At 39.5% G+C, this 27,831-nt stretch overlaps 1 protein-coding gene across 6 annotated transcripts; it reads left to right on the top strand.

Moving 5' to 3' along the window:
* The first annotated feature begins 456 nt into the window (after nucleotides 1-456).
* LOC148019835 (protein tesmin/TSO1-like CXC 5) lies at nucleotides 457-27,831 on the top strand. 6 transcript variants are annotated; one of them, XM_087700027.1, is made up of 11 exons: nucleotides 457-788; nucleotides 1,203-1,359; nucleotides 1,777-1,858; nucleotides 1,973-2,152; nucleotides 2,603-2,716; nucleotides 2,832-3,009; nucleotides 4,766-5,125; nucleotides 25,475-25,581; nucleotides 25,667-25,761; nucleotides 26,114-26,530; nucleotides 26,648-27,831. In XM_087700027.1, the coding sequence occupies exons 2-11, from the start codon at nucleotides 1,275-1,277 to the stop codon at nucleotides 26,992-26,994; spliced, it is 1,965 nt and encodes a 654-aa protein (XP_087556153.1). In that variant the 5' UTR covers nucleotides 457-788; nucleotides 1,203-1,274; the 3' UTR covers nucleotides 26,995-27,831. The 6 variants fall into 6 exon arrangements, with proteins under 6 accessions (XP_087556153.1, XP_087556152.1, XP_087556150.1 ...); XM_087700026.1 differs by having other exon boundaries at nucleotides 26,111-26,530; XM_087700024.1 differs by having other exon boundaries at nucleotides 1,762-1,858; nucleotides 26,111-26,530.

Below are 27,831 nucleotides of genomic sequence, written 5' to 3'. Positions count from 1 at the left end.
AAGGCACGAGCAAGCTAAGAAAGTGCTTCTCAGCTGAAAGGACGCCTTGTTGATGAGGAATGCTTTAGAAAAATTTTCAGTGATAATCTAGGGTGAGAAGAAGGACGAATTTCATCACATTGTCAACCAATCACATGCATGTTTTGGGATGCAACCAATAATCTTTTTCAAAATGTGACAAAAATTACCACTCTGCTAGGGCGAGGGGGTATGTCAAGCTAGAGGGGGCCGTCACTCTATTAGCACCTGAACCCTAGTAAGTGCGAGAGCTAGGGTCAATGACGTTCTTTAAGAGAGCTTTACACCAGGGTGAGAGGGGAGAAAGGGGGGGGGGCATGAGGAAAGCATGGGGTCCGATATTTTTGAAAATTCAAATAGGCTAAAAGGCAGAAGCCCGATGAGGGGAAGTGAGAGAAGGAGAAGCCCCCCCTCATTTCCTATGGTTTTTTGAATCAAAAAAAGAAGGCACACAGAGAAAAAATTAGAAAAAATATTCCCTTTTACGGGCTCGGGCTTTTTGAATTCAATTTGATTACCTACTGATGGCCCTCAATCGTCTTCTTCGTTTTGCCTGAGATCCTCTCTCTCTCTCTCTCTCTCTCTCTCTCTCTCTCTCTGTGTGTGTCTGTCTGTGCCTGTGCTCTCTCATGAAGACAGGTTTCTTCCTCACCTACTGCACAAGTTCGCCATTCGATCTGCTCCATCGAAGCTGCTTCGTCTCTATCCTCAGATTGGACCACGCCTTCGAGCAGGCACAAGCGCTCCTTCATCATCGGCTTCCCTTTCAGGTACTCCAGACGCAGCTTTCCTTGCCTCGCTTCATCTTCTTCACTCTTTGTCAAGCAATAGAACGCATTTTTGGTCCATCTAGCTGTTCTTCCACTGCTTCACAATTTGAATGTACATGCACCATTTTACCGTCCCCTCTCCCAAATTGATCTGCATCAGGCTTTTTTCCTTTCGACTGTAGACAATGGTGAATAAGTCTGTTTGCTACAGTATTACCTTTCCTTCTCCTATTCTGTTATATTATATAGAGACGTTTTCCAGATTTGGTTGATTATTTCTTTTGCGGCAGGTTTCCTTTGATACCTCCTAAGCAGACAATTCCCTTGTGTTGCAGTAATGGATCTTTTATTTTAGGAGAGCTAGTGCATTGTTTTGTCCTTACCTTGATTTTGAATTTTGTATTGATGTGCTAGGGTTCATGAGATGTTCGCTTTGATCAGTCTTGGACAACCAATTTTGTGGCATTGTTGACACTTAAGCTGTGCATGGCTATGATGACGGGGCTTCCTAATTCCACAGGAGATCAGGTGGACCAAGCACGCCTCAATGACACTGAAGGAAATTCCCAACGTACACATCTTTACCTGTAGCATTTAAATTCAGGGGGGAGCTGGTTGCAGCATCATTAGACGTTTCCAGGATATTTATTTGTTATACATATATGATTTTTTTTCAATCACCACGGCTATTGTTGTCAATTTAAGGTGTTATAGGTTTGTTGCCAGTGCTGCATGTCCACTCCAACATCATAAGAGCAGATAAGATTTAGTTCAAAAATTCTTGGTCAAAGCCTGTCTTGAAAATTGCACAATTTACAAATATTGTCATGTTCTGATGTCGTGCATTGATGCGAGAAATGTTGATTCTGGTGTTTTGGCATCCTTCAGTTTTCTGTGCAACATGTGTTTGGCTTCATCTGTGTAATCTGTAGCATTGGATGGATTTCTGATTGAAATGTTGATCTTGTTGAAGGTTCTCATTTAACAGGGGCAACACAAGGGATGAGTGGCTATGGCCCCAGCACAGTTTCAACAATACCATCAACCCTTCCATTGTCACCAGCGCAAAGGTGAGACTGATGCTTGGGCCATTACTAAACCATAATGTTCTGACCATTACAAGGTTGAAAATCATGTTTTCTTTTTTCCCTACATTCTGAGGATTCTATTACCTGTAACAGTAGAGTCATGTATCGGCCTATTCCATCCCTTGGACATGGTGTATCATCCAATGTGATATCAATTCAAACAATGCCAATTCAACAAGAGGAACATCCTGGAAGAAAACCAGTACGACAGTTGGACTTTACTTCCATCTATGATGGTGCATCTGTAGATACTTTAGTCCGGCCGGCAGCTTCAATGTAGGTATCTAACTGCCAGGATTGAGGGTGTCTAAGTACTGCATTTTGAGTTAGGATATGATGCATCTAAATCCTACAAGTATTGTGCTTGGATAGCATACATGATTGCTTTAAGATCATGTGTAGAACTATATATTTACAGTTGAAATTCTTTTGTTGTAGCTCAATTTGTTGTCTGGTAAATTTTCATGCAAATAATATAGTGTATGACGATTTATGTGTGACAAATGGCTCATTTATTTGTCTATATCTCCAGTAGTAGCACTTCATTGATTTGTATCAGACCAAGGATAACCTTTACCTACCTGCTTACAATCACACTAATTGTGATGTGATACTGGATGGGTTGTCTCTTAATTATGTGAACCAGTTGCAGTTTTTTGTGGGTCGACTTTGATAAACTATCTGCCTGTGTTTTGCATTTTTACGAATGTGTGGCATGCTGCACAGGAAAAGCAATTCTCCACCGAGAACTTCCAGGGTTAGACCTCCATATGACACAAAAGAAGGCACACCCAAAAAGTGCAAGCAATGTAATTGCAAGAATTCCCGTTGCTTAAAGTTGTAAGTAGTGTGTCGATTAATGTATCTCCTTGATATTTGGGCATTTGGGTACCCAATATGCTGTAAGAGGTTCTATTAATGCGGAGGTCACAAGAACCAACACCTTGTTCTGCAGGTATTGTGAGTGTTTTGCATCAGGAACATATTGTGATGGGTGTAACTGTGTGAACTGCTGTAATAATGTGGAGAATGAGTCTGTTCGAAAAGAAGCGGTTGAAGCTACTCTAGAACGAAACCCCAATGCTTTTCGGCCAAAAATTGCAAGCAGTCCTGGCGGTCAAAGAGAAAACAGGGTATTGTTTCTCATTTTGGAGGCCTGTTTGTGCTAATCATGCTTAACGTAGCTCTTCAAAGATCGATAAAAGGTGAAGCATCTAGGGATTTGGTGCAACAGTTTTTTGATATATTGTGATATTTGTCATCATAGTTGGATTCATACTTGTGGGTGTCAAGAGTACCTACATGGGAAGATTCATTTTAGGTGTGGATAATTTTTTGCATATCGTACTTGGTGTTTTTTGATTTTTTGAACCTTGACCCTTGAGTCTTCTTGTTACTACTATTGACCTGCCTTTACTTTTTGCAACACTTCATGTTTCATCTCACTAGGAGACATTGTGGTGCTTTGATCTTTTGTGAAATCAAGTTAATGCTAGTTTGAAGTTCCAAGTTGAGGGCAAAGGTCTGTGACTCTTGATTATAAAATGTGGAGAACGCGCCCCCCGCCCAAAAAGAGAGAGAGAGAGAGAGAGAGAGAGAGAGAGAGAGAGAGAGAGAGAGAGAGAGAGAGAGAGAGAGAGAGAGAAGAAGAAGAAGAAGAAGAAGAAGAAGAAGAAGAAGAAGAAACAAAGAAATGTAGGTCATGTATGGTTCAGCCCCAATGGTTGAACTCTACTCCAATCATATTTCCATACTACAAGGAAACATGAAAAAAACTATGTTTTAAATTCTTTCTATTTGCATCTGTGCTTTGATTAGCTTTCACACATTCTAAATATCCCTATCTGCATCAATGTCTCTTGACTTAGCTTCTTTGGAACAGCAACTTTCCTTTTTTTAGTGTTCCTCAATCTGGTACCAGCAGTGATCATGTCTCTCGTATGAGTCTGTTGGTCTCTCTAGATAGGTGTCCCATTTGAAGAAGAAGAAGAAGAAAAAACAAAGAAATGTAGGTCATGTATGGTTCAGCCCCAATGGTTGAACTCTACTCCAATCATATTTCCATACTACAAGGAAACATGAAAAAAACTATGTTTTAAATTCTTTCTATTTGCATCTGTGCTTTGATTAGCTTTCACACATTCTAAATATCCCTATCTGCACACATTCTAAATATCCCTATCTGCATCAATGTCTCTTGACTTAGCTTCTTTGGAACAGCAACTTTCCTTTTTTTAGTGTTCCTCAATCTGGTACCAGCAGTGATCATGTCTCTCGTATGAGTCTGTTGGTCTCTCTAGATAGGTGTCCCATTTGAAGTAGTGTTTCCATCTAGTTGTAGAGGGTGAATACATAAAATTGCATTTGGATGAGTAGCAAACTAAAGGCTATGATATCTTAATTTTCTTCCAATGGATGTCCCAGACTTCAGGTTAAGAGCAACACTGAATACCTGAGGCTTTGTGATGCTTGAGAAGTGAAGTGTCAGACGTTTTTATTGGTTTTGTAGAATTTAGGTTAATGGCAGTGCTGGCTTAAGAACAGGGGTTTTAGATGTTTTGATTTGTTTCATAGAAGTAGGCAAAGACAGTCAAAGATGCTCTTGTTGATCTGTGTATTCTGTAAGTTTCCATGGATTTTCATGTTTTACTTTTCACATCAGGGGAAGTTTTACCACAAAGCTATTTGCATTGAAAAAGAATTTAGTTTGAGTACAACAATTGTAGACCTTGAGGTTCTCATATCTGATTGGATACATGTATATTGTGAATGTGTCAATGGAAACCTTTTAGTTGAAATGTTGGAACATTTGTTTTCTGTGCCTGTGTTATAGCCTTGCATTATGTTGAATCTTTATAGCAGTCTGCTGAGTGCTGACAACTGCTACAGGAAGATGCTGGTGAGCTACCTTTTGCAGGCAAACATAATAAAGGATGTCATTGCAAGAAGTCAGGATGCCTGAAAAAGTACTGTGAATGCTTTCAGGCAAACATTCTTTGTTCTGATAACTGCAAATGTATGGACTGCAAAAATTATGAAAACAGTGAGGAGAGACGGGCATTGTTTCATGGTGAACTGACGACAAGCATGAATTATACTCTTCACCCTATGATGCCTTTGGGGCAACAAAATGTGGCTTACAGTTCCCCTTCACCTTCATCCAAAAAAAGAAGAACAAATGATCTTGTATTTGTTGGACATGGGCTGAAGGAGCAAATTCCATTGCAAAGAGCACCTCAAATGTTGCAGGTATTTTTGTCTTGCTTATGTTTCTTCTTTCACAAAAGCTTTCAAGAAACTATAATGTAGTAGAGGAGGAGGGGAAAAAAGGTTTTTGTCTTCTTATTCGCTATCCCTTTATTCTGCTTGCCATCATGCTACCATGATCAGGCCCGCCGATCGTTCATCTCACCAGCACCATCTACTCTCTTCATCTTTGCTCTAGTGTCTTCAAATTGCAGTGTCCTTGGCCAATGTCTCACGTTGCTGTTATTAGCCTCTTAGATGGTTCTATCATGGTATCAGCCCTTGTATCCCAAATCACATTTGTCTCCCTCCATCAACTTGTCACCAGCCTGCCCTGCCATAAAATTTATTGTGCCAAAGTAGGAGTAACCAGACCAGCCAAGTATCAACTTAAAGGCTAGTTTAGTGGAGGGTTTAATGGTAAAGGGAGGCCTTTGGAATTGGGGCTACAATGAGGCTTAAGCCCCTTGATGGCAGCAAGGTCATGTTGTTTCAACATTTACCCAATATTTGTCTCCTCCCTTGAGAACACTCTCTTTGAACAAGAATTCTAAAACCTAGTTGTAAACATGATGATCCTAATTGTAGATTGTAAACCTAAAACAAAAAGTGGTAAATGCTCAAATAAATCAAGGGTTGTACTTTTGGAAAGGTATACTAGAGTAAGGGTCCCAATGTTAGAATCCACCCCCATCCACCACCACCACCCCCTCGGTTGGTTCTTATTTATGGAGTGAAGTGGAAATTGGTGTGAGGATGTATAAACTTGGATATAGTTGATTGGTTTTAGTATCCAAACAACCATAGGAGTGCCAAAAGTTTTCTTTTGTATGCATGAGTGTGTAGAGTATAAAGTAACATAAGTATTACAATAAGACGTGTCTTTTCTAGGTGGGACCTTTCGATAGGTTTTCTCTTTGCTTAAAAGTGGAAGGTTTTACTTCTTATCAAAATTGAAAGTCTATCCAAGGATCTTTATAATTGGTATACCTTTACTTAAGAGAAGAATTCAAGAATGAAAAATAATTTAAGAGAATATCTGTGTTTCAAGAGCATAGGGAATTTTAATATTACATAGTTTATTCTAACAAATGTTCTAGTTGCTTATTTGTGATCTTCCGTTCTTAGCTCTCTTTTCTATCATTTGATCTTCTTAGTTTCCTTGTGTTTTTGGTTTCTTTATGAACTTATACATGGTTGGTTCTAGTATCCAAAGAAAGAAAGAAAGAAATAAAGAAAGAAAGAAAGTCTATTAACGTCCACGAGAGGCCAAACTCGACTTGTGGGAGATAGACGCTTCCATTTATATTTTAGTTTGGGTCATTGCTGTGTATAGGCAAAAGCTTTGTCTTAGTTGTGATTTGGAGCTTATTTATAGTCATTTACAATAGCTTATTTTCTTATACAATGCTTTTATTTGTTGGTATGATGACTAGTGGATCAAATAACAATGCTATCTTTAACATTGATAAATTAGATGACAATGGCTTTAATTATAACTATTGAAAGGCACAAGTATGGCAAGTCTTGGTGCAAAAATTGCAAATTAAGCCATTGAGACATGAGGTGTCAAGTTTGAATGCTTTGATGCAGAAGATTATGCTAAACTTTATGAGTTATGTAAATCCATAATCATTTTGCTACTCTCTAAGCAAGTATTCTATAATGTTGTCTCTAAAGGTAGATTGTTTGGTAGTTATGGGAGATTTGTGATGTCTATGAGAAGGAGAGCCTTGCTTCTCAGATGTATTGGTTGAAGCAACTCATGGACCTTCGTATATAAAGGAAGTGACTTTTATGTTCGCCCATTTAAATGAGTTTCATTTTTCTTTTTAGTCACTTGTTTTTGTAGGGGATTGACTATAAGAAGAATCTTTCACCATTGTTCGTACTCGTTACATTGTTTAAATCATGGGACATATTTTATATTGCTATATGTGCAAATATGCTTATTGATAGATTGAAATTACAGGATGTAGAGGGTGTATTATTGAATGAAAAAGTTAAGAGAAAGAATGCTGATGCTTTTCGTAGTTCTTATGCTGTGACAATCAGAGATAGTAATGCTAAGCGCAGTAATGATCGCCGTGAAAGAGCCTCTTAGAAGTCTCGTTCTCAATCACATGGATAGTCTCGTGGCTATAAGTTTGCATTGACTTGTCATTATTGTGGGAAGCAAGGTCATAGCCGGCCATAGTGCCATAAGATATATGATAACAAGCACAAGGAAAAGGAAAAGGGTAAAGTGTAGGAAAAGAATGATGATCGCAGCATTGTCCCTAGTAAGTCTAACGTCAAGATTGAAGAGATTAATATCGTGCAGATTGATTTTGATGATGATGATGATGATTATATACTTGCAGCTTCTTCTCTTGACGTTTTGCAGTTGACTGATGTCTCATCTACCTATGCTCAGTGTTGGTTGATTGATTCATGGATTTCATTTCATGGTACTTCTTATCGGGAGTGGTTTCACTTTTATTGTAGTATGATAGCATTTGTCAGATTTGGTAATGACTTGGTATTGAATATTGTTAGTATTGGAGATGTACAATTGTAGTTTGCTTCAAGCAATATCTTTACTTTGCATGATGTACGCCATGCTTCGGCTTTGGCCAAAAGCCTATTCTTTGCTGCATAGTTGGATGATGCATGTTACTTTGTATCTTTTGGGGATTTCTCATGAAAGATTATCCATGGGAATCTTGTCTTGGCATGAGGTGCCAAGTTTTGTTGAGAGTCAGTTCTTGGATGCCACGTCAACAGTGCCACGTGGTAGCAGTCGGACAGTTTGCCGACTGCAGTCGGTTGCATTTAATGTAGTTGACCTAATTATTTTGGGTATTATTTTCAGCCTTGAAATAGGTTGAGTTTCCAACAGTCTTGTGACATTGTCTTTGATAGATTTTAGTTTGTTGATTGCAGAGATTGCTCTCGGGATTGATGAAGATCGAGATCCTCGAGGTGGAGACATGCGCAGATATTTTCTTTGCACCCTTGTATAATTCTGCATCCCTATACAACATTTTTCACTGCAGATTTTCTGCGTTTCACTATCTCTTTCTCTCTCTTTCTTCTCTCTCTATTCACTCTTTGTTACAGTCATTCACTTCTGCATTGCTTCACTTTGCCATGGTATTAGAGCATTAAAGGATTGACCTAGGGTGGATCTATTTGAAGAGGAGTTTTCAGCGCGACACAAGGTTGCGTTTTTTGCGTTCAAGTGTAAGTATGTGGGTTGTGCATTAGAAGAAGACTGAGACGAGTATGGGTGTATCAAAAAAGAGAAGATTTGTTGAAGCTGTTGTTATTTTTGTTGTTAGAGAAGGAAGAAGGCTGTGTTTTTGGCCTTCAAGTGTAGATTTTACCTTTTCATCGCCTCTGGCGGGTGAAGAAGGAATAGGATGAGCAAACCTCAGCCCTAGTAGGTTGTATTTTCACAGTTTGAGAGGGTTGCTTTTTGTGTTTTGTGTAGGCATTGTAGGTGAAGATGTCTTCTATGGCCGAGACAGAGTTTTAGGCGATCATGGATCGGAAGGTGCCCGTCCTACCGGGTATTTTTTTAGATCAAAAGCTTGATGGTGAGAACTATCGCATTTGGCAGGTCATGAAGCTTGCCATATTGAAGTCCTATGATTTAGCGGAGCTTGTTACGGAGGCTATCAATCATCTTTCTTCGCGAGAGGAGTCCAAACTCGCTTCCAATGAGAAGGAAGATTTGGCAAAGGCTCAAGTACATTGGAATAAACTCAATGCACGCATTTGCTTGCTTTTATTTCTCTCATATACAACTGTTCTCTCTCATATAGAGCATTTGACGGTGGCTAGGGAGATATGTTTGGAGTTGGATTAGATGTATAATCATGATGACCATCATGAAGCAAGTTTCTTTGGAAGTGCAAATGAGGACCATGAGTGTCAACAAGTCATCATCCATACGAGAGCATATCAACAAGCTAAGGCAGTTTCAAATGCAGGTTCAAAACGCAAGGAAGGTGATCACTTTTGAAGATATGGCAATAACTCTTTTTTCACAGTTATTGCCTTGCTTCAGTGGTTTTTATTCGACCTTGATTGCTTCAGGGCGGTCTGAGACACTTTAGTGGGAAGAGTTGGTTCCTATGGTCTTGGACTAAGAGGAGCAATTGAAAGGAACCAATGCTTTGAAATCTGAAGCTTTGGTTGGTCAATCATCTCAGAAGAAGGGGAAGGAACAAAAGAAGAAGAAGGAAGACAAATCTAAGAAGAATAAAGACAAGGAGTCTACTTGTCACGTTTGTGGCAAAACAAGTCACTGAAAGAAGGATTTCCTCGACAAGGAGAAAAAGGAGAAGGAGAAGAAGGAGAAATCTTCAAAGGATTTCAGAGCGGTGGTTGCTTCCTCATCAGTTGCGTTCCTCCATTTGGAGGTAGTTGAGAATCTCCATTTGGAGGTGGTTGAGGATTTGACCCTACTGGCTTCTGATGTTGCGTTGATAGCCCCATTTTCTCGAGAGTGGATTGTTGACAGTGGTGTCTCTAGACACATGACTCCTTCTTCAGCAGGTGTTACTCATTTGCAGCCTTTTTATGGTCAGATTCTTATTGGAGATAGTTTGTCTATTCCTATTCAGGGACAGGGCAATATGCATCTTATTCCAAATGGGTTTGGTGGTGCCCATGCTTCTGAGGTACTTTATGTGTTGGCGTTGGGATACCATCTTCTCTCGGTACACAAGATTTGTGTCCTTGGTCTCTCGGTTGAATTTGATGTGGATTCTTTTTGGATTCTTGATTGAGGATCGAGAGCGGTTCTTTTTTCAGGTTATGAGGAGAATGGAGTCTGCAAGTTGCGGTCTTCTTTTGCCTTGATGTCTCTTCTTCTTACCTCCCAAACTCAGTCCGAGCTTTGATATGCTCAGTTTGGTAATCTCAATTATGAATATCTTCAGAAGGCATCTAAGGACCAGTTTGCTTGAGGTTTGCGAGATATTGTGGTGAGTTAGTAGCCTTGTGTATGTTACATTTGTGGGGAGCAGACTTGTGATGTTGTTCCCAGCAAGGCTTCGAGGTGGTCTTCAGCACCCTTGAAGCTTGTTTTCATTGATCTTTGTGGAACGATGAGGATGGAATCTCTTCGAGGGAGTTTGTATTTCATGCTCATTGTAGATGATTACAGTAGGATGACATGGGTCTATTTCTTGAAGTTGAAGTCGGAGGTTTTCTTCAACTTCAAGGATTGGTTACTCTTTGAGGAGAACCGATCGGGGTAGAAGTTGAAGACCTTACGATCGTATGAGAGCGGAGAATTTGTTTCTAATGAGTTTGCTTGGTTTTGTGCAGATCGTGGTATATACTAGGAGTTTGCCAATAAAAACATCCCTTAGGAGAATGGCATTTTGGAGCGGAAGAATTGCAGTGTGATCGAGATGGCCCGTACTATGATGGAGTATCGTCAGACACCTCAGTGTTTATGGATTAAGGCTGTGGCTACTTTAGTTCACATCCTTAATCGTTCCTCTACTTTCGTTGTTGTTGTTATGACTCCTTTTGAGGCATACTTTGGATCAAAGCTTGATATTTCTTATTTCATGGTTTTTGGATGTAATGCTTATGTTCACATCTCGAAGCCACATTGTGATAAATTTAAAGCGGCTTTCAGAAGACAAGTGTTTGTGGGCTATAGCTCACAATCTCAAGGCTATTGATTGTATGATCCTGTTAAGCGATGGAAGCCGAGTTGGAGGCTATTGAGCGGAATGACACTTGGTCCCTTGTGCCTCGTCCCTCTCATAAGAAGGTGATTGGTGTCAAATGGGTCTTCAAGACCAAGTACCATAGTGATGGCTCTTTGGACAAGCACAAGGCTCACCTTGTTTCTAAAGGTTTTCCACAACGCCCAGGTGTCGATTTCCATGATACTTTTGTCTCTACTGCTTGTATAGTGACTATTCGAGCTGTTTTTGCCTTGGTTGGTCATAGGAGATGGCTTATTTTTCAGTTGGATGTGAAGTTGGCCTTCTTGAATGGTGATTTGAAGGAGGAGATCTATATAGAGCAGCCTCTTGGCTTTGGTTCCTCAGATGGGAAGGTTTACAGGTTGAAGAAGGCCTTATATGGCCTGAAGCAAGCTCCATGTGCTTGGAACGAGAAGATTGATTCGTTTCTCCATGCCAAGTTGGAATATCGGCACTCTAGGGCTGATCCACAGCCTCATGTGTACACTTCCGAGGGTGATCGTGCATTATTTATTTTGTATGTTGATGACTTGATTGTTACATGTGATCATGCCTAGCAAGTTGAAGAGACGAAGGCAGCTTTATATCAGAAGTTTGAGATGACGGGTTTAGGACTTTTCCATTTCTTTTTGGGCTACGAGATTTATCAGTCTAAGAGGGGGATTTTCATCTCTCAGTAGAGATATGTACAGGAGCTCTTGGTGACTTTTGAGATGGAGGATTGTCGATCCATTTCTACTCTTATGGATCCGAATCGGAAGACCACTTCACATGCAAATTCTCCTTTGACAGATGCTATTCGCTACCGTCAATTGATTGGATCATTGATTTGGCTCCTCAACACACGGGTTGATCTATGTTTTGTTGATGATCTTTTGGCTGGATTCATGAGTGCACCTCAGCAGGTGCATTGGCAAGCTGCTTAGAGGATACTTCGGTTTCTGAGGGAGACCTTTGACCTTGGGATTTTCTATCCAGTAGGTATAGGTGCTTCTGATCTTGTTCTTGCAGGTTAAAGTGATTCAGATTGGGCTGGTGATGTGGATCAAAGGTGGTCTACTACATGTTACTGTTTTACCTTGGGTGTTGGTGCTATCTCTTGGAGTAGCAAAAAGCAACCTACGGTAGCCCTATCTTCGACTGAGGCAGAGTATCGGGTTGCGTCTTCTACCACATGTGAGACTGTGTGGCCTCGGCGGTTGTTGGAGGAACTTGGCTGCTCCTAGACTCGTTCTACTATCTTGCGGTGCGACAATGAGAGTTGCATTGCCTTGGCCCGGAATCTCGTATTTCATATTGGACAAAGCACATAGAGATCCTGTATCACTTTATCAGGGAGAAGCTTTTGGATGAGACCATTGATGTGGAATATTGTAAGACCGAAGACAATCTTGTAGATCTGTTTACGAAGGCACTTTCCTAGGCTTTACTTATCGACACTCTAGATCCCACTGTTTATTGCCTTGTCTAGGATGTGAGAGGGGGTGTTGAGAGTCAGTTCTTGGATGGCCACGTCAGTAGTGCCATGTGGCAGGATGCCACCTGGCAGTAGTCGGACAGTCCCAATTGCAATCAGTTGTATTTAATGCTGCCGTCCTGATTATTTTGGGCATTATTTTCAGCCTTTAAATAGGTTGAGTTTCCAACAATCTTGTGATATTGTCTTTGACAGATTTTAGCTTGTTGATTGCGGAGATTGCTCTTGGGGTTGATCAAGATTCTTGAGGTGGAGACATACGTAGATGTTTTCTCTACACCAGTGTATAATTCTGCATCCTTATATAGCGTGCTTCACTGCAGATTTTTTGCATTTCACTGTCCCTTGTTCTCTCTCTTCTCTCTTTGTTCACTCTTTGTTATGGTCATTCGCTTCCGCATTGCTTCTCTCTAACAATTTGGCATTCTTTATCCCTTACTTATATTTGGGTTTATTGACTATGTTTTGGCAGTGGTTGTAGTACCATATGTATCGTTGTGGCATTTTTGCCTTGGGCACATGTAATTATAGGAAATGAAAATGCTTATCTGTTTGTAGTATCTTCCACTTCTTGATTATAAATGTTTTGATTCTTGTGGTCATTGTCTTTATGATAGACAGATATGTAGTTTGCATAAGAAGTCTAGCATTATGCACATGGATGAGCCTTTGGCTCTTGTTCATTTTGATGTTTGTGGACCCATGCCTTGCAAGTCGTTAGGTGGTGTGAAGTATTTTATTACTTTCATTGATGATTTCTCACATAAGATCCATGTATACTCCATAAAAAAGAAGTTGATAGTCTCCGCTACATTTCAATATTAGCTTGCTTTTGTTGAGAACTAATTTGGATATAGGCTAAGATGCCTATGATTTGACAATGGGGATGAGTATGTATCTAAAGTCTTTGAGCAATTTTGCGATGAGAGGGGTATTAAGCATTAGTTGACGGCTCCAAACACCCCATCCCAAAAGATATAGCTAAGTACATGAACATGACGACTTAGGAAAGAGTCTATAGTATGTTTAGCTAGGCAGGCTTATTGTAGCACTCTTGGGTTGAGATAATTACTATTGCTGTACATTTGATTAATCGATCCCCATATACTACTCTTGACTATTAGGTTGCAAAGGAGATATGATTTAAAAAAACCTCTATTATATGCTCATTTGCATGTCTTTGGTTGTGAGGCTTTTTGTGATGTTTCAAAGGACAAGCACAATAAGCTGGATTCTAAGTTCGTGAAATGCATATTTTTTGGTTATGGGATGCAGGTGAGATGAGCTATCGTTGATGGGATCTGTAGGCTCAAAAGGCCATTGGTACCTATGATGTTGTTTTTCATGAAGAGAAAATTTATAAGTAGCATGTGTTGGTACTTGGGTACGTAGGGTGATATTTCAGGAGGAGTCTCTTGTTATTGTACAACCAGCTAGACAACCTGTAGTAGCTAATGCTCCATTGGCCCATGACAATGATCTTAGAAAGGATGTACGGGTCCCATAGTCTATTTTGAGGCGGTCTACTAGTGAGAGACATCAGTTTGATTAGTTTGTGCCCTCCATAGATTATGTTATGGTGATAGATACTGGTGAGCCTCTTACTTATGATGAGGCCATGTGCAGAGGTGAGTCATTCTCGAGAGAGGGCCATACAATTAGAGTATGACTCATTGTAGAAAAATTATTTGTGGGATTTTGTCACAACTCTATAGAAATAGAATTTGTATACAATCAACAAGATGGCATGATCATGAAATGCTTGTATAATGTGCATGTGTGGGTTGAAAGCTTGAAATGCACATTTCTTTGCATAGAAAAGTCACATGAAGATTTTGATACCGTTTTTGCGATGTACACGGAAAAAGCTTTCATATGATACCCATATTGGGGGGGTCCCTAAATTTTAGGAGGTTCCTAAATTTTAGGAGCCTCGAATTAGCCTAAAAATGCTAGCCCTAAAAAATAGGGATGTCATTCTAAAAATAGTAAGTTCTGTACTCTGACTGTGCTTACTACATTTGGTTGTTTTTATTCTTGACAATATTCAACCCAAAAAGGAAGGCCATAGAGAAGAGACAAGTGTCAAGACACTTGTCACACAAGTTTCCAAGTGTCCCACCACTTGTCACATCTCATGACATGTGGCTGGACACTTGTCTTGTGCTACTCCACTTTCCCCTTTTGTACTAGCTCTTCCCTCTCCTATAAATAAGAGCTCGTTTTTCTTCATTCAGCATCATTTTTCTTTGCTGTAAACTCATGTACAGCACCCACAGATAGCCAGAAACTGGCCCCATCCATCCTCATCATCATCTTCCACTTCTCCATTATCAAATTCCTCCATATTCCCTCTTCTATCACTGCTGTTTTACAGGACAACAAGTCTGTAAATTCATTACAGCACCTCCTTTTCAAGCTCTTTCTTCTATTTTAGCAACAAGAAGCAAGCCCTATCCATGTACTACTGTTCAACGATGGAGAAGGCTGATTTCCCCTCTTTCTTCTCTCATATTGTAAAGAAATCAGTTCTTATCACTGCATAATAGATAATGCATGTGTGTTTGTACATCTTTGCATGATCTTGTGAGAGTGAGAATTACTTCTTCTCACTCTCAGGTTGATTGTAACTGAGCTCTTCCCTAAGGGACTTGGGTTGAGCAGAAATACATTCCTTCGGGAGGGGGTTGCCCATCTTTAACCCTCAATCTTGTCTCCATTACTTTTATATTTTCATGGCTGTAATTTTGTGAGTAATTTTCATTTTCAGCTTTAAGTGTTCATTCTCTTTTATATTAAATCTCGAAAACAAGCGAATATTATAATTGTTAAGCATACTATGTTGTTCGGGGCGTTTACAGATTTGATTTCTTTGCCTAATGGAAAGCGTGCTTTGCTATGCAATTAGATGTGCAAGTTGAAGAGTATTTTTAGATACTATAGGTCAATGTATGAGGCTAGATTGGTTGCTAAGGGTTTTAAGCAGGAGTATGGTGTTGACTTCAATGAAGTCTTCTCTCTTGTAGTCAAGATGCCTATCTTATGCTTGGTACTGGCCTTGGTTGTGCAATTAGATTTGGACCTTTATCAGATGGATGTCAAAACGGCTTTCTTATATGGGAACTTGCATGATGAGATTTATATGTAGTAGCCTAAGGACTTTGAGGAAAAAGACAGAAAATTCCTAGTGTGCAAATTGAAAAAGAGCATTTATGACTTTAAGGAGACACCTAGGGAATGGTACCACAAGTTTTATGCTTTTATGCATTTATAGGGATATATTTGTAATGATATGGATTTGTGTTTATACATGAAGAAGGCTTGTGATGGTAACCTTACGATCTTGGTACTTTATGTGGATGATATGTTGATTGTTGGGGGTGCTCATGATGAGTTGAAGGCCGTGAAAAGTCAAACTCAAGAAGAGCTTTGAGATGAAAGATATGGGACATGTCTCACATATTCTTCGGATGCACATCATGCATGATCGTTCTAAGAGGCTCCTTTACTTATCATAGAAGGAGTACATCTAAAAGGTCCTTGAGCAGTTTCATATGCATGACGTTAAGTCTATTAGTTGTCCTTTACTTTCTTATGGGATGGTTAGTCAAGCCAATTGTCTTTAGTTTGATAAGTAAAGGTTGAGATGGCCAAATTCCTTATACATTTGTAGTGGGTAGTTTGATGTATGTCATGATAGTCACTTGTCTTGACATAACATTTACAATGGGAGTTGTGGCATGTTATATGGCTACACATGACAGGTGGCATTGGGATGTCGTAAAGAGTATCATGACGTACTTTAAGGGCATTGTAAATATGTGCATATATTATGGTGGCCAGGATACATGAGTCGTGGGATACACTGATTGTGGTTATGTAGGACATGCAAATAGTAGGAAGTCCATATCTGATTATGTTTTTATCTTTTCTCTTTGGTTAGGTTGTTTGGTAGTAGACCTTGATATTATTGATGTGGTTCTTATATTGCATTCAGATTTTATGAGTGCTATTTTGTTGGCTAAGAGACTGGTTTTTAAATGCGAAGATAAAGCACATTGAGATGCGTTACCGCTTTATCAAAGATGTTAAGGAAAAGTCCATTGAGCTTGTCAAGATCTCAACTGATCAAAATCTTGCATATTTGCTTATTAAAAGTCTCTTAGTGGAGTGTTTTGCCTTCCTTAGGAAGACGATGAGCATTGGATAAGATAACGTCATTTCTCATCCTGTTGTACTTTGTGACTTTTTTCTTGTTTTTTTCTCACTAGAGGCACATTCGTCTTTAAGTGGAAGGTTGTTGGAAAAAAAGACGCTTGTGTCTATGCCGCTTATATATTCACTATATTGATAGCATCCGCACACCTATACATTGTAGGCATAAAAACATAAAATGGAAAACAAGAACAGAGATAGTGACGATGGAGATGCCAAACCTAGGGAATGGGGACGTGGGAATAGGAATGACATTAAAAACTTAAAATTTATAAAAGGATTAATATTTCACTCATAATTCATGTGGAGTATTAAAGCCAAGGTATATAATCCACAAGGACAAATCATTTTAACTTTAAAGATATTACACATCATTCTAAAACTAGTTACTATAAATTAAATCATAGCTAGTCAATTATAAGACGTATAAAACATATGCCATAAAACAATGAACAATGAGCTAAGCCGAAAGACATACTAAAAAACTTTAAAAGACTACAAATATGAAGTATAATTTGTAGACTAAAGCAAAATGTGGCATGTGAAAAATAGTCCAAAGAGCAATTGTAAGACTGTAAGTGCAAATATAATGTTGTCATGGCGCAATGGCCCAAGTGTCATCAAGATTATATATATGTGTCATAATTAGCAAACTAAATTAAAGATTATCATGATCTAGGGCTTCTCCAGTTGCTCTTGAAACATCAATCTTATGATCATGTGTACTATGAAGTGTTGTATCTCTCTTAACATCAGCATGTGTCTTCTCTTCTTGTTGCTCCATCTTCCACTTGATAGAAGAAGTGAAAGCTAAGAAAACACCACATAGAATGTATACACTTGAAGAAGGAATCCTCTTTGTAGGCAAGAAATTGTACATTCCCAATAGTGTGGAGTTGAAGAAGATCATCTTACATGAAGTGCATGATGGGAACTTAGGGGAGCACAAGGGACAAAGAAAGACCTTAGAGGCCTTAAGGAGATGGTTTTTTTAGCCAAACATGAAGAAAGAGATTATCGATTAAGTGAAGACATGCCTAACTTGCCAACTAGTGAAAGCTCCATGCACAAAGGGGGCCTTGCTTACTTTAACTAATGCCAGTATCAAGATGCCCATAAGACATCATAAGCATGGACTTCATTGTGGAACTCCAAAGTGCACGGAGGAGCTATCTAGAGAGGAGAAGAAGAGAAGATAGAAGATAGAGGGTATACGGAGAGGGACTATAGCGAAACCAATAGCAAAGACTTCACAAAATGAGAGTTCGTATGTAGTGTAACAAAAAATCTAATAAAAAAATGAAGGCCAACTATTGCAAAATGAAGAAAAGTCAACCAAAAATTGCCAAAAACAGCAAAATTGTTTGTACAAACAGTTGCTCTCGACCACGGTTAGGGGGCAAAAACCAAAAAGGTAGGTTGTTGGAGCATTTGATGCAACAAACTAACTATTGCGGGCTGAAATCCAGGTGGAAGTTGAAAATGCAAGTTGCTAGTTTCAGAAACGCATTCTTGATCAGCAGGGGAAGAAAAACTTGTAGTCAATAGAAAAATTGTAGCATGAATTATTCTACAATTTGATACCATGTCAAAAGTGGTGTAGCAATGAAAGCATAGACTAGTATTGAAATAAATTGTTGAACACAAGACAAAAGTGAAAGGAAACAAAAGAACAAAAAAACACTGCAAAGGAAGAGAACTCTCAGAGATGTGCTCGGGAAATGGAATCCATATACCAAATATGAGGATAACGTGTACAATAGTGAGCCATTGGCTGTGCGGACACCGACAGTGGCTCCTCTTCCGATAGGAAGACCACTTGAAGAATGATGATGATTGAATGAGAGGAGGAGGAGCCATTGAATAAATAGGCCCTAAATATGCTAAATATGGGAGTTGGTCGGTTAGCATTTAATGTTGGTCGGCTAGTAATAAATTCCTAAATAATCACTAAAATGACCACTATAAAATGTCTAAATTACCCATTAATATCAAGCATAGTCCAAACTCACATTAGCTGATTAGATTGCTAAGAGGAGGCCAGTCACAAGTTGTGATTGTTGGAGTTTCCATATCTTGAGTAAAGAGAAGATTCAAGAGAAGGCTAAAGCGGCTAGTTGTTGCTTGCGCAATACAAGTAGGTAGCATGCAACATGGAGTTCCGTGGTTGGCGGGCAATGTGGAGGGTAGAGGCATGGCATGTTGTCATAGCAAGAGAAAGGCGACAACCAGGGAGAGTGGGAGTGAGTGCACATTGGGGGGAGTCAACTCATTGTGTAAGTTTGTGTCATGTTGTGTTTCCTCTTTACATTTTTGATAGGAAACTAGGAATGGGATAGGGAACATCTTGCTTAACAGGGATGTGATTTTGAGCACAGGCCGGGCGAAAATGGTGATTTGGCGTCTTGTAAGGTAATTTCGGACATTTCTTGTCATTATGATTGTAGGTGGTGAGTGCCCATCACTATCGCTTCATTCTTTATTCTTTCAATGACTAGTAGAATAAGGAAGGCTAGTTATACATTGTGATTGTTGGAGTTTTCACATCTTGAGTCTCTCTCTCTTGCTCCATTTGCCATAGCCCACACCCCATTGCTCCTGTGTGCTCGTGCTTTCACTTGGGCTTCTCCCTTCATAAATGATAAAAAGACCTCAATTGAAAGAATAGAAAAACCGTTGCCAAGAGAATAAGGATGCCCAAGACTCGATCTTGAGAGAGAAGATATGATCTTTATCTCCATGCTAATCGAGGCAATACTCACCAAGGCACAAAAAGAGAGACAAATCTTTAGTCCCAGTAGGACCTACAATGTTAATCCTAATTGAAATACAAAACCCAACATGAAAAGATCAATAAAGATGTCAACATACCAAATGTTTCATATTAAGTTACTTTAGATGTGAGAGTGAGATGTAGTGAATTTCTGTCCTTTGGTTCATCATGTTGTTGATGACAATGCTATTAAGAGGATGCTATTAAAAAAAATAGATATGCTCTGATACCATGTCAAAAATAATAGGTATGCTCTCATACAATTTCAAAATAGGTGACAGTGCAGAGAGATAGTAGGGTTTGCGGGGAGTAACATAGTGTGTGTATAGCAAACATTGTGAGAGAAGAGAAACTCAAAAACGAGAAGAATACGGTGATGATGCACTGAATCATGCTATGAGAAGTAAAGTTGATACAATAGAGTCGAAACTCAAAAGATAATTGCACTGTCCTGTTTGAATCAAGTAGTAGCATATGTGGGAAATCTACATAATGAAGGGAGTGAAACACACTTCTCTGAGTAGTGGATCAAAGTAATCATTGGAAGGTGAAGGAGAATTGTTGAGGGAGTGGACCGCAGTTCTTTGATGTCATTGGAGATGTGGAAGATGAACACCAGCTATCAAGGCAGCAAAACACAAATTCTAGAGTGTTAGAGCGTCAAACGTAGGGAGAGTACTCCAAATGCTGATACTAGGTGGATAATGAAGATGCCAAACGATGGAACATGAGCCGGGCTGCAAAAACGTAGGTTCCAATAGCCTCTGAGACAGACGAGTGATGCCAAGTGATGGAGGAGAAGCCAGGCTGCAAAAACGCATGTCTTAGTAGCCCTTGTGATAGAGAAGTAATGAAATCATTGATGCTCAATTATGTAGACTGCTGCTAGAGGCTAGGATGCTAATGCCAAGTAGGAGACGATGATGCCAGGCAAGGAAAAGACCTCTAGATTGAAAAATGTAGGTGAAGGTGGGGCCTAAAGAAGAAGGATGCTGATGCCAAGCACATGATGGTGATGCCAAGTGGAAGATACCCACACGCAAGGCATGATGATGGAACAAGGCACTTGAAGCAGAAGAGGAAGGATAAAGGGAGTCACGAGCCATGAATCGCAATGTCCTCTTGAAGGGGTGTGAGGGCAGTGGAAGGGGCTAGGGAGAGAAGGAAAGTGGTGGTGACTGGAGAAGGTGGTGAAGAATGACTGAAGAGAAAGTGGTGGTAGGAGTGAAGAATGAATGAAGCGATTGTCTATTTATAGGGATACCAGCCCTTTTTGGGACTGTCAGTGTGAAACACTAAATAAAGTGTGTGAACTGAAAAAGCGGTTTCTCAACAGATGCTTGTAAGTGATATTTCTTGCTTGCAGCTTGGGAGACAAATTTATGTGCTTGTTTTGTGCATGTTGACATACTAAGGCTAGTGCATAGTATATGTCAAAGTTCTCCTTACATAACGGAGCAAAGTTGCAACCTGCACAACTTGCCTTGATTCAAAGTTTAATTGGGGAAGGAGTGTAGAGAGCTTGGAGATAAGATAAAGTGCTATTGTTGTTTTGAGGAGTTATAAAAAATGTGGAGATTGGAGTTCTAAGATGTTAGAAGTGGGGTCAACTAGATTTCCCAGTGTTGTCATAAGGTATATGACACATACATCTGCGCACCCATGAGCGCACAATGATTGACGATTGGGTCAGAAAACATGTTTTCTTTTTCATGAGCATTGATAATTTCTGTCCTTTGGTTTATCACATTGTTGGTGATAGTGCTAATAAGAGGATGCATGTAAGTGATATTTATTGCTTGGGAGACAAATTTATGTGCTAGTTTCACGTATGTTGACATGCTAAGGCCCTTTGGCAATGCATACTATATGTCAAAGCTCTCCTTACATAACATAGCAAAGTTGCAAACTGCACAACTTGCCTTGATTCTAAGTTTACTTGGGGAAGGAAAGTAGAGAGCTTGGAGATAAGATAGAGTGCTATTGTTGTTTTGAGGAGTCCTAAAAAATGTGGAGATTGGAGTTCCAAGTTGTTAGAAATAGGGTCAACCAGATTTCCAAGTGTTGTCATAAGGTATATGACACACACGTGTGTGCACCCATGCACACACAATGATTGACGATTGGGTCAAAAAACATGTTTTTTTTTTGTTTTTTTCATGAGCATTGATAATACCTATCCTTTGGTTTATCACATTGTTGATAACAATGCTAACAAGGGGATGCATGTCTGTGATATTTATTACTTGGGAGACAAATTATGTGCCAAACCTAAGAGTGCAACCTCCATATTTAAACATACATTGTATATTCATGAAGAGAATGGTGAGACAAAGCACAAGCATGAGAAAGACAACATGATCCTTAGGATGAAGCCTATAGAGACCATGATAGTAGCCAAAATTTGCATAATGTAATGCTTGTGATCAAGAGACCTATTTATTTATGATTTCCACCATGAATGGCAGCTTCAAAGGTTTATGAGACCCCCCAAGCATCTTACTATTATTTTAGAGGCCAGAATAATTGAGAGTAGCTTGAGCAATCAAACATGTTTATAGGGAAGTTGAATAAAAACGTGATGAGTAGGCCTCTATTCCCTCTACGTAAATACAAGCACTAAGTATTGATGTAAGTGTGCAACATGATATGAATGTGTATGTTGCGAGGATTGAGGCAATGATTGTGTGATTACACAAATTGAGGTTTTTTTTTTTGTTTTGTTTTGTTTTTTTGGGGGGGGGGGGGGGGATGGACTAAGAATGTTGTGAGTTACGACAAATGCAGCATTGTTGTGAGGTTTTCAAACACAATATGGTGTTAGGCAAAATAATTAGATCCCATCACTCGTATAGCTTATAGGGATTTTCTTGCAGTACGTGATACATTTGATAAGCTCAATGAATCCAAATGTCTTGGATAAGAAAAGTCTTTGAGTGGACATGCATATTGGCAAAAAAGCATACTATGTGAAGAAATGGTATGGCAAACACAAAGAAATTCAAACACGTATGACATCGTGATGAAGACAATTTGTAAAATGGTCAATGAAAATATGAATTAGGCAATGAGGGGCATTGAACCTTGGTGTCTCAAGGATTAGGGCAGAGGCCAATGAGAGTGACGTCAAAGTGTTGTACTGGCCGGTAACAAAGAGAGCAGAAGACAGGCCTCCAAGGGATGTGTAACAGATTGTGAAGATTATGCAGATTGGAGTATGTCAGCTGGGCGGCAGGTTGTGAGTCCAGAACCTGCCCTCCATTATGGAAATGATGAATGTCCTCCGCATGGGGGACAGCAAGCTAAATCAGGGTGGAAGGCTGAGAATAGGCCTGCAGCAACTCCAGTTGGGGTACGGGCTGCTGTGTGACAGTAGGTGGCTGAAGGCTGGAGTTATGATGAACGATTAGAGTGGGATGATGGCCCATGGGATGCTCACCTCTGATTTTACTTATGGAGGATAGTGGAGCATTTGTCCTACGGTTCAAAAATAAAGCCATTTATTTTTGGTAATCAACATTTAATGCCTTTTAGGGCTATTTAAGGAGAGTAAAATAGTAATTAATCCATTCTAATTTTAGACTAGTGATAACCCTAATTTTAGTGGCTCAACATACCTATTTAGTACATGTTATTAAAGCATTTGATATTGGATGAAAGAAAAGCATAAGCATTAAAAAATGCATGATATAATGTCATCGTGGTGAGGCATCTTTCATTTTTGGTTAATGTGTGGTTTTGGTTTGACATTTCACGTGTCCATCTTGATGATGTAACATCAAATAACATCTCAAGTTCAAAATCAGGGCATAAATTGGATGGGATGGAAAATGACATGCATCTCTTAAACACATATTGAAACGAGTCTTTCTTCTCGGATAGGGTAGTAACTCCTAATCAAGCACTTAATTATAGCAATTAGTGAATAAACATGAATTAAAAATGCATAATTTACCTTGAAATTCTTGGATAGTAGACACCTTGTTGGCCATAAAGTTAGCGCCTCTTTACATTCATTGACTAATAGATTGGGCACAAGCTGAGATTCCACAATCTCCTTGGCTAATTCAAAAGCCCCTTGTTGCAAACACAATTAGTACACAAATTGGGCAAATTGCCTCTTAAATTTCACCTAGGACTTGCTCAAATTGGATCCCAAAAGGCCAAATGTTGTCTCAAATTCACAATGGATGGGTTGGCATCTAAATTCCTTGATAATTTTACAAATTTTAGGTGTTGAATTCAAACATCATGCCTTCTATTGATGGAATGGGTTCTGAGGTGGTTGCTGTTGCAAAAATTTAGGTTTTATAGCAGAACTCCCTCAGCTATCCGCCAAATTTGGCTGAGATTTACTTCAAATTGTTGAGATAAGCTGAGATCTCTTGAGAATTGATTGAAGAAGGTTAGAGAATGCCATAGAGAGAGAAAATTTAGAGATTTCTCTTGGAGAAACCCTCAAATTTACTTATTGCTTGTTTCAACCAGTAAGAAATGCAATCCCTTGTAGCTTGGGAGCATCAGAATGCCGTCGCCAGCCAGTTGATGATGTCTCCAGCCTTTGATGGGGCCTTCTTTTACAGTGGTCTATCTATTGATGGCTTTAGATGGTTGTTACCTGTCTTAATCTGTTGTTTTTTGCTTAGAAAATGGACCAACAGCCTTTTCTCTCTTCTCTTTGTGCGAAAACTCCTTTGAATGATTGAGATCAAGCCCCAAAAACATTTTCTTAGTTTGCATGGGTATCTTTGTCAAGTGGTAGCTTTCTAAACGCAAATTTCTCCATTATCCAGACATGCAATCAATTTTTAGAATTAAATAATTTTGAAAATTAATTTTAGTCCTTTTGACCTTGCCCAAAATTAAATGTGCCCATCTGTAATTAAATTGGCTATATCCTTAGATTGGCATTAATTTATTAATTAATGCTAGTCCCTTGTGTCACCATTGACACTCATTGGCCAAACAATTGTCCTAGGGTCAAAATTAGCATTGACTACCAAAGCCTGGCTAGCATAACTCGTCACAACTTTTGCCTTTGACAATCACTGCATCCTTGGGATCCTTGGCCTATTACATGAAATAATTGCCATGTGTATCACATGTGCTAAACGACCTTGCACATTTGATTAGTAACTTAAATCAAGTGTTATCAGCAAGATTAAAGCATCTCAAAATTTAATGTTTCCATATCATTTGATAGATGCAAAATTTTTAAACTTGTTTTGGTGGGCAGAAATGCCAAAAACAAGAAAAACAGCTGTCCTATTCACAATGACAACCTTTTGGCTTTCATTTCTTGGGAGTTATTTTGTATTTATCATTGTGTATGCAAACAATTTTATAAACAACCCGTATATTCCAAGGTATAAGTTAAATATTTTGTATTCTCATTGTGAAAAGGCATATAACCAATCTGGTGAAATCCATGTGGGACGTGATAGCATAGTGGTAATTGCTGCTTTTTTGGGATTGTTGTAAGATCAAAATAAAGTTGGAAAGTTCCTCTCTTGAAAGTCATGGGTGAAGTTCAAGAGTGAGTTTTGGAACTAATTTTCACTTGGTAGGGTTGAGTTTTATTGCTTGGTTTGATACATTGAAAATAACTTGAGGGGCAAGCCTATGCTTTCTTTAGATCTTACTACTGGTGCACGGGCTTGATATACATAGGTCAATGTTGGTAATGCTAGCCTGTTCAACCTTTTTCTTGCATTATGAATTGAAAATCAATGTTCTTTGTAATAATCTGTTTGAATATTTCTATCAATATATGTATACGGTGTGATATTGATATTGTTATTGAATGGCATAGTATCAGAACTGCTACTGAATTGTCATTGTCCAAAATTGCCATGGCGTCCATCCCCATAATGAAGGTCTACTTCATGTTGGGGGCATTTTTACAGCTTAGATAGCATAAACTTTAGTGCACTGTTGTTGTGCAGTGACAAATTGACAAGCTGTTTTGGAAAATTAAATACCGTGCAGGATAGTAACGACTTCACAATCTTTGCAGTATACAAATTGCCTTTGTTTTGCATCATATTTAATGCATTAGACTGGCTGCACACATGGGAAATTAATGCATGTGTTAATGGATGTGGCATATGTCTATGAGAATTATGTATTTTCATGTTTTCTCGGTGGCTAATGTTTCTTGTGATTGACAGCCTGATGGTGCTAAGGTTGGTAGCGGGCCAATGCATGCCCCTGGCACATCATTACCAGCATTTCGCGCACCCTTGCCTGCTGTGCCAGCTTCTAAACTTTCATACAGGTTTATGACTCTGTGCCTCAAGTTGGTTTCTACAGTCATAATTTCAGGATTGTCTTACACTAAAACTATGATGCTTGTGATGCAGCTCACTGCTAACAGGAGTGGTGCAGCCAGAGGCAATTCAAGAGCTTTGTAAACTCTTGGTTATAGTCTCTGCTGAAGCCAGCAGAGCTTTTGCTGGTAATGATTAGTGTGAGCTTCTTAGAAATTGAGGATCCATTTCCATTCTGCAGTCACTTGCATCTTGCTGCAGCAAGGTTCTCTTTTCATGTCTTCTATCTCCTTTTGCATGATGGTTTCCCCAGAATTTGCTTAGCTACTGTTGCTTGAGCTTCCTGTGTCTTCAAATGATCATTGCGAGTTTCTAAAGCTTCTATACAAAGACAGTACACAATTCCACGATATATTTGGTTTTTCTGTTGTTTCCATTTTTCCATCACCGTTAGAAAAGTTATTTTGGTTACAAATATAAACTCTCCGATTCAAACTTTGAAGGACATTTAATCACTGGACGGCTTTGGTGCTTCAGCAGAAGCAGAACAGAAAAATGCTGAGGTGCTGACAACGGAAAAGAGCACTTCAGATATCAAGGAGAGTGATGTTTCTGCTACAAGGAATCAGAATGAAAGCAAGGACCTGTGTGACGAACACAGAGGAGAGAGAGGCTTAACTGGGCAAGCTTCAAATGTGAGCATTGATGCGACAGACTCTGAAGTTGGTACAGATGTAACCAAACAAAGAGCCATGTCTCCTGGAACACTGGCTTTGATGTGTGATGAGCAAGACAGTGTGTTCACTGCACCGCCATCTCCATCTGGGTCTAACATTGGTAGTATTTCCACACACAAGTCATCGTCTGTGACGCCTGTGTATGCAAGGCAAGAAAAGGCTATCCTTTCAGAGTTCCGAGACTGTTTGCGAAGGATAGTCTCTGTTGGTAATAAGAGAGGTATGGATAGCATAACTTTTCACTCTTCTCAGTCTGTGCAAGTTTCTTTGGTGCGTTGTGTTTATTATTAAAAGAAGTCCTACTTGAAAGGAAATAATTTTGAGTGTGCTGACACAGCCACACAATACTCCACAAAGGCAACCAGGACGGATCAGACTGCTGCATCACACCAACAACCACAACAGCAGCAACAGCCACTGCCGCCCCCACCACCACCACCACCACCACCACATCATCAATTGAGTTCAAACAGTGTTAGTGTTACTGTTGCTCGTCCAGTCCCTGTTGCTGCCCAACCAATAGTCAGGCCTATAACCACGGCAATATCTGGAAATTTCACCATGCCAAATGCTTACAATGTAGTGGGCACTGACGCTTGCAATTCAGGAGTAAGGGCCATATCACCGGCTGTATCAGTAGACAATGGGTTGCCGGTTTCCAGTAAAACGACAGCCTTACAATGACTATACATTTGGCAGCAAAACCTCCACCGCAGCTGAGTGTTCTCTCTTGAAATCAGAGCGGTTTGGGCTTCTGTTACGTCTTGAGGTTGAAAAATGGTGGGCTTCTGTTAGTTGGTGAGCTGGATCATCTCTTGCAAGTGACAACAGGTGAAAGCCGATGACAGTACATATTTTGGTCAATGGCCTTGGCTCTTTCTAAGCCCACCGTCTGCCACAGCTCCCACAGCAAGATCGAATTGTTTCTTTGACGGGACACTCCGAAGGAATTCTTTAAGTGAGACCATAAATAGCGAGTCTACCACCCGAGAGCGTGCCTGTCTTTTGAAAAGGGGAGTCGATTGGAATAAGTTGATGACACTTCTCTACTCCTCACGTGTATCATGATTAAGGTGTGACATTCTGCCATATTATGGTGGTAGTACATATTTTCCATTTTTAAGGGAATCTTCCTTTACTGTTACACGGGTCCAACATAGATCTTTTGATTAGGTAAGGATCCCAAAAGAAATCTTATGTTTGGCGCATATTGGGAATTGTTTGGTTATTGCGTTTGTTCATTACTTGGCTATTTACTTGCTCATGCAGTCAGCCTGCTCTATGAAACGAAAGGGGTCTTTTCTAGTGGTTGGTTACACACCAAATGGTGGATGCCCACTTTGTAAGTGTTAATGAAGGCACCTATTGAGAGGTTGGGCATCCATAGTTTTTTACGTTGGAGTGGATATGACTTGTTTACTTGCTAAATAGGTGAACTCCTTGTTCATCTTTAGATGAGAGGAGTTTTCCTGGCCCAATTTGTAAAGTGGTGGACAAGGGTATACTTTTTGCATTTGTAAC

Source organism: Lygodium microphyllum, chromosome 19 (assembly GCF_053477565.2).
Source record: "Lygodium microphyllum isolate KBCC chromosome 19, Lygodium_microphyllum_v1.1.10, whole genome shotgun sequence".
Taxonomy (NCBI): domain Eukaryota; kingdom Viridiplantae; phylum Streptophyta; class Polypodiopsida; order Schizaeales; family Lygodiaceae; genus Lygodium; species Lygodium microphyllum.
This window is presented reverse-complemented; position numbering and strand designations above follow the sequence as displayed.

Bases quoted from the DNA above. Each gene is read 5' to 3' on its own strand.
- LOC148019835 (XM_087700022.1), top strand. From the start codon at position 1,275: ATGGCTATGATGACGGGGCTTCCTAATTCCACAGGAGATCAGGTGGAC. The intron at 1,360-1,761 runs GTACACATCTTT...ATCTTGTTGAAG, and splicing joins CACTGAAGGAAATTCCCAAC to GTTCTCATTTAACAGGGGCA. The intron at 26,531-26,647 runs GTATGGATAGCA...GTGCTGACACAG, and splicing joins CTCTGTTGGTAATAAGAGAG to CCACACAATACTCCACAAAG.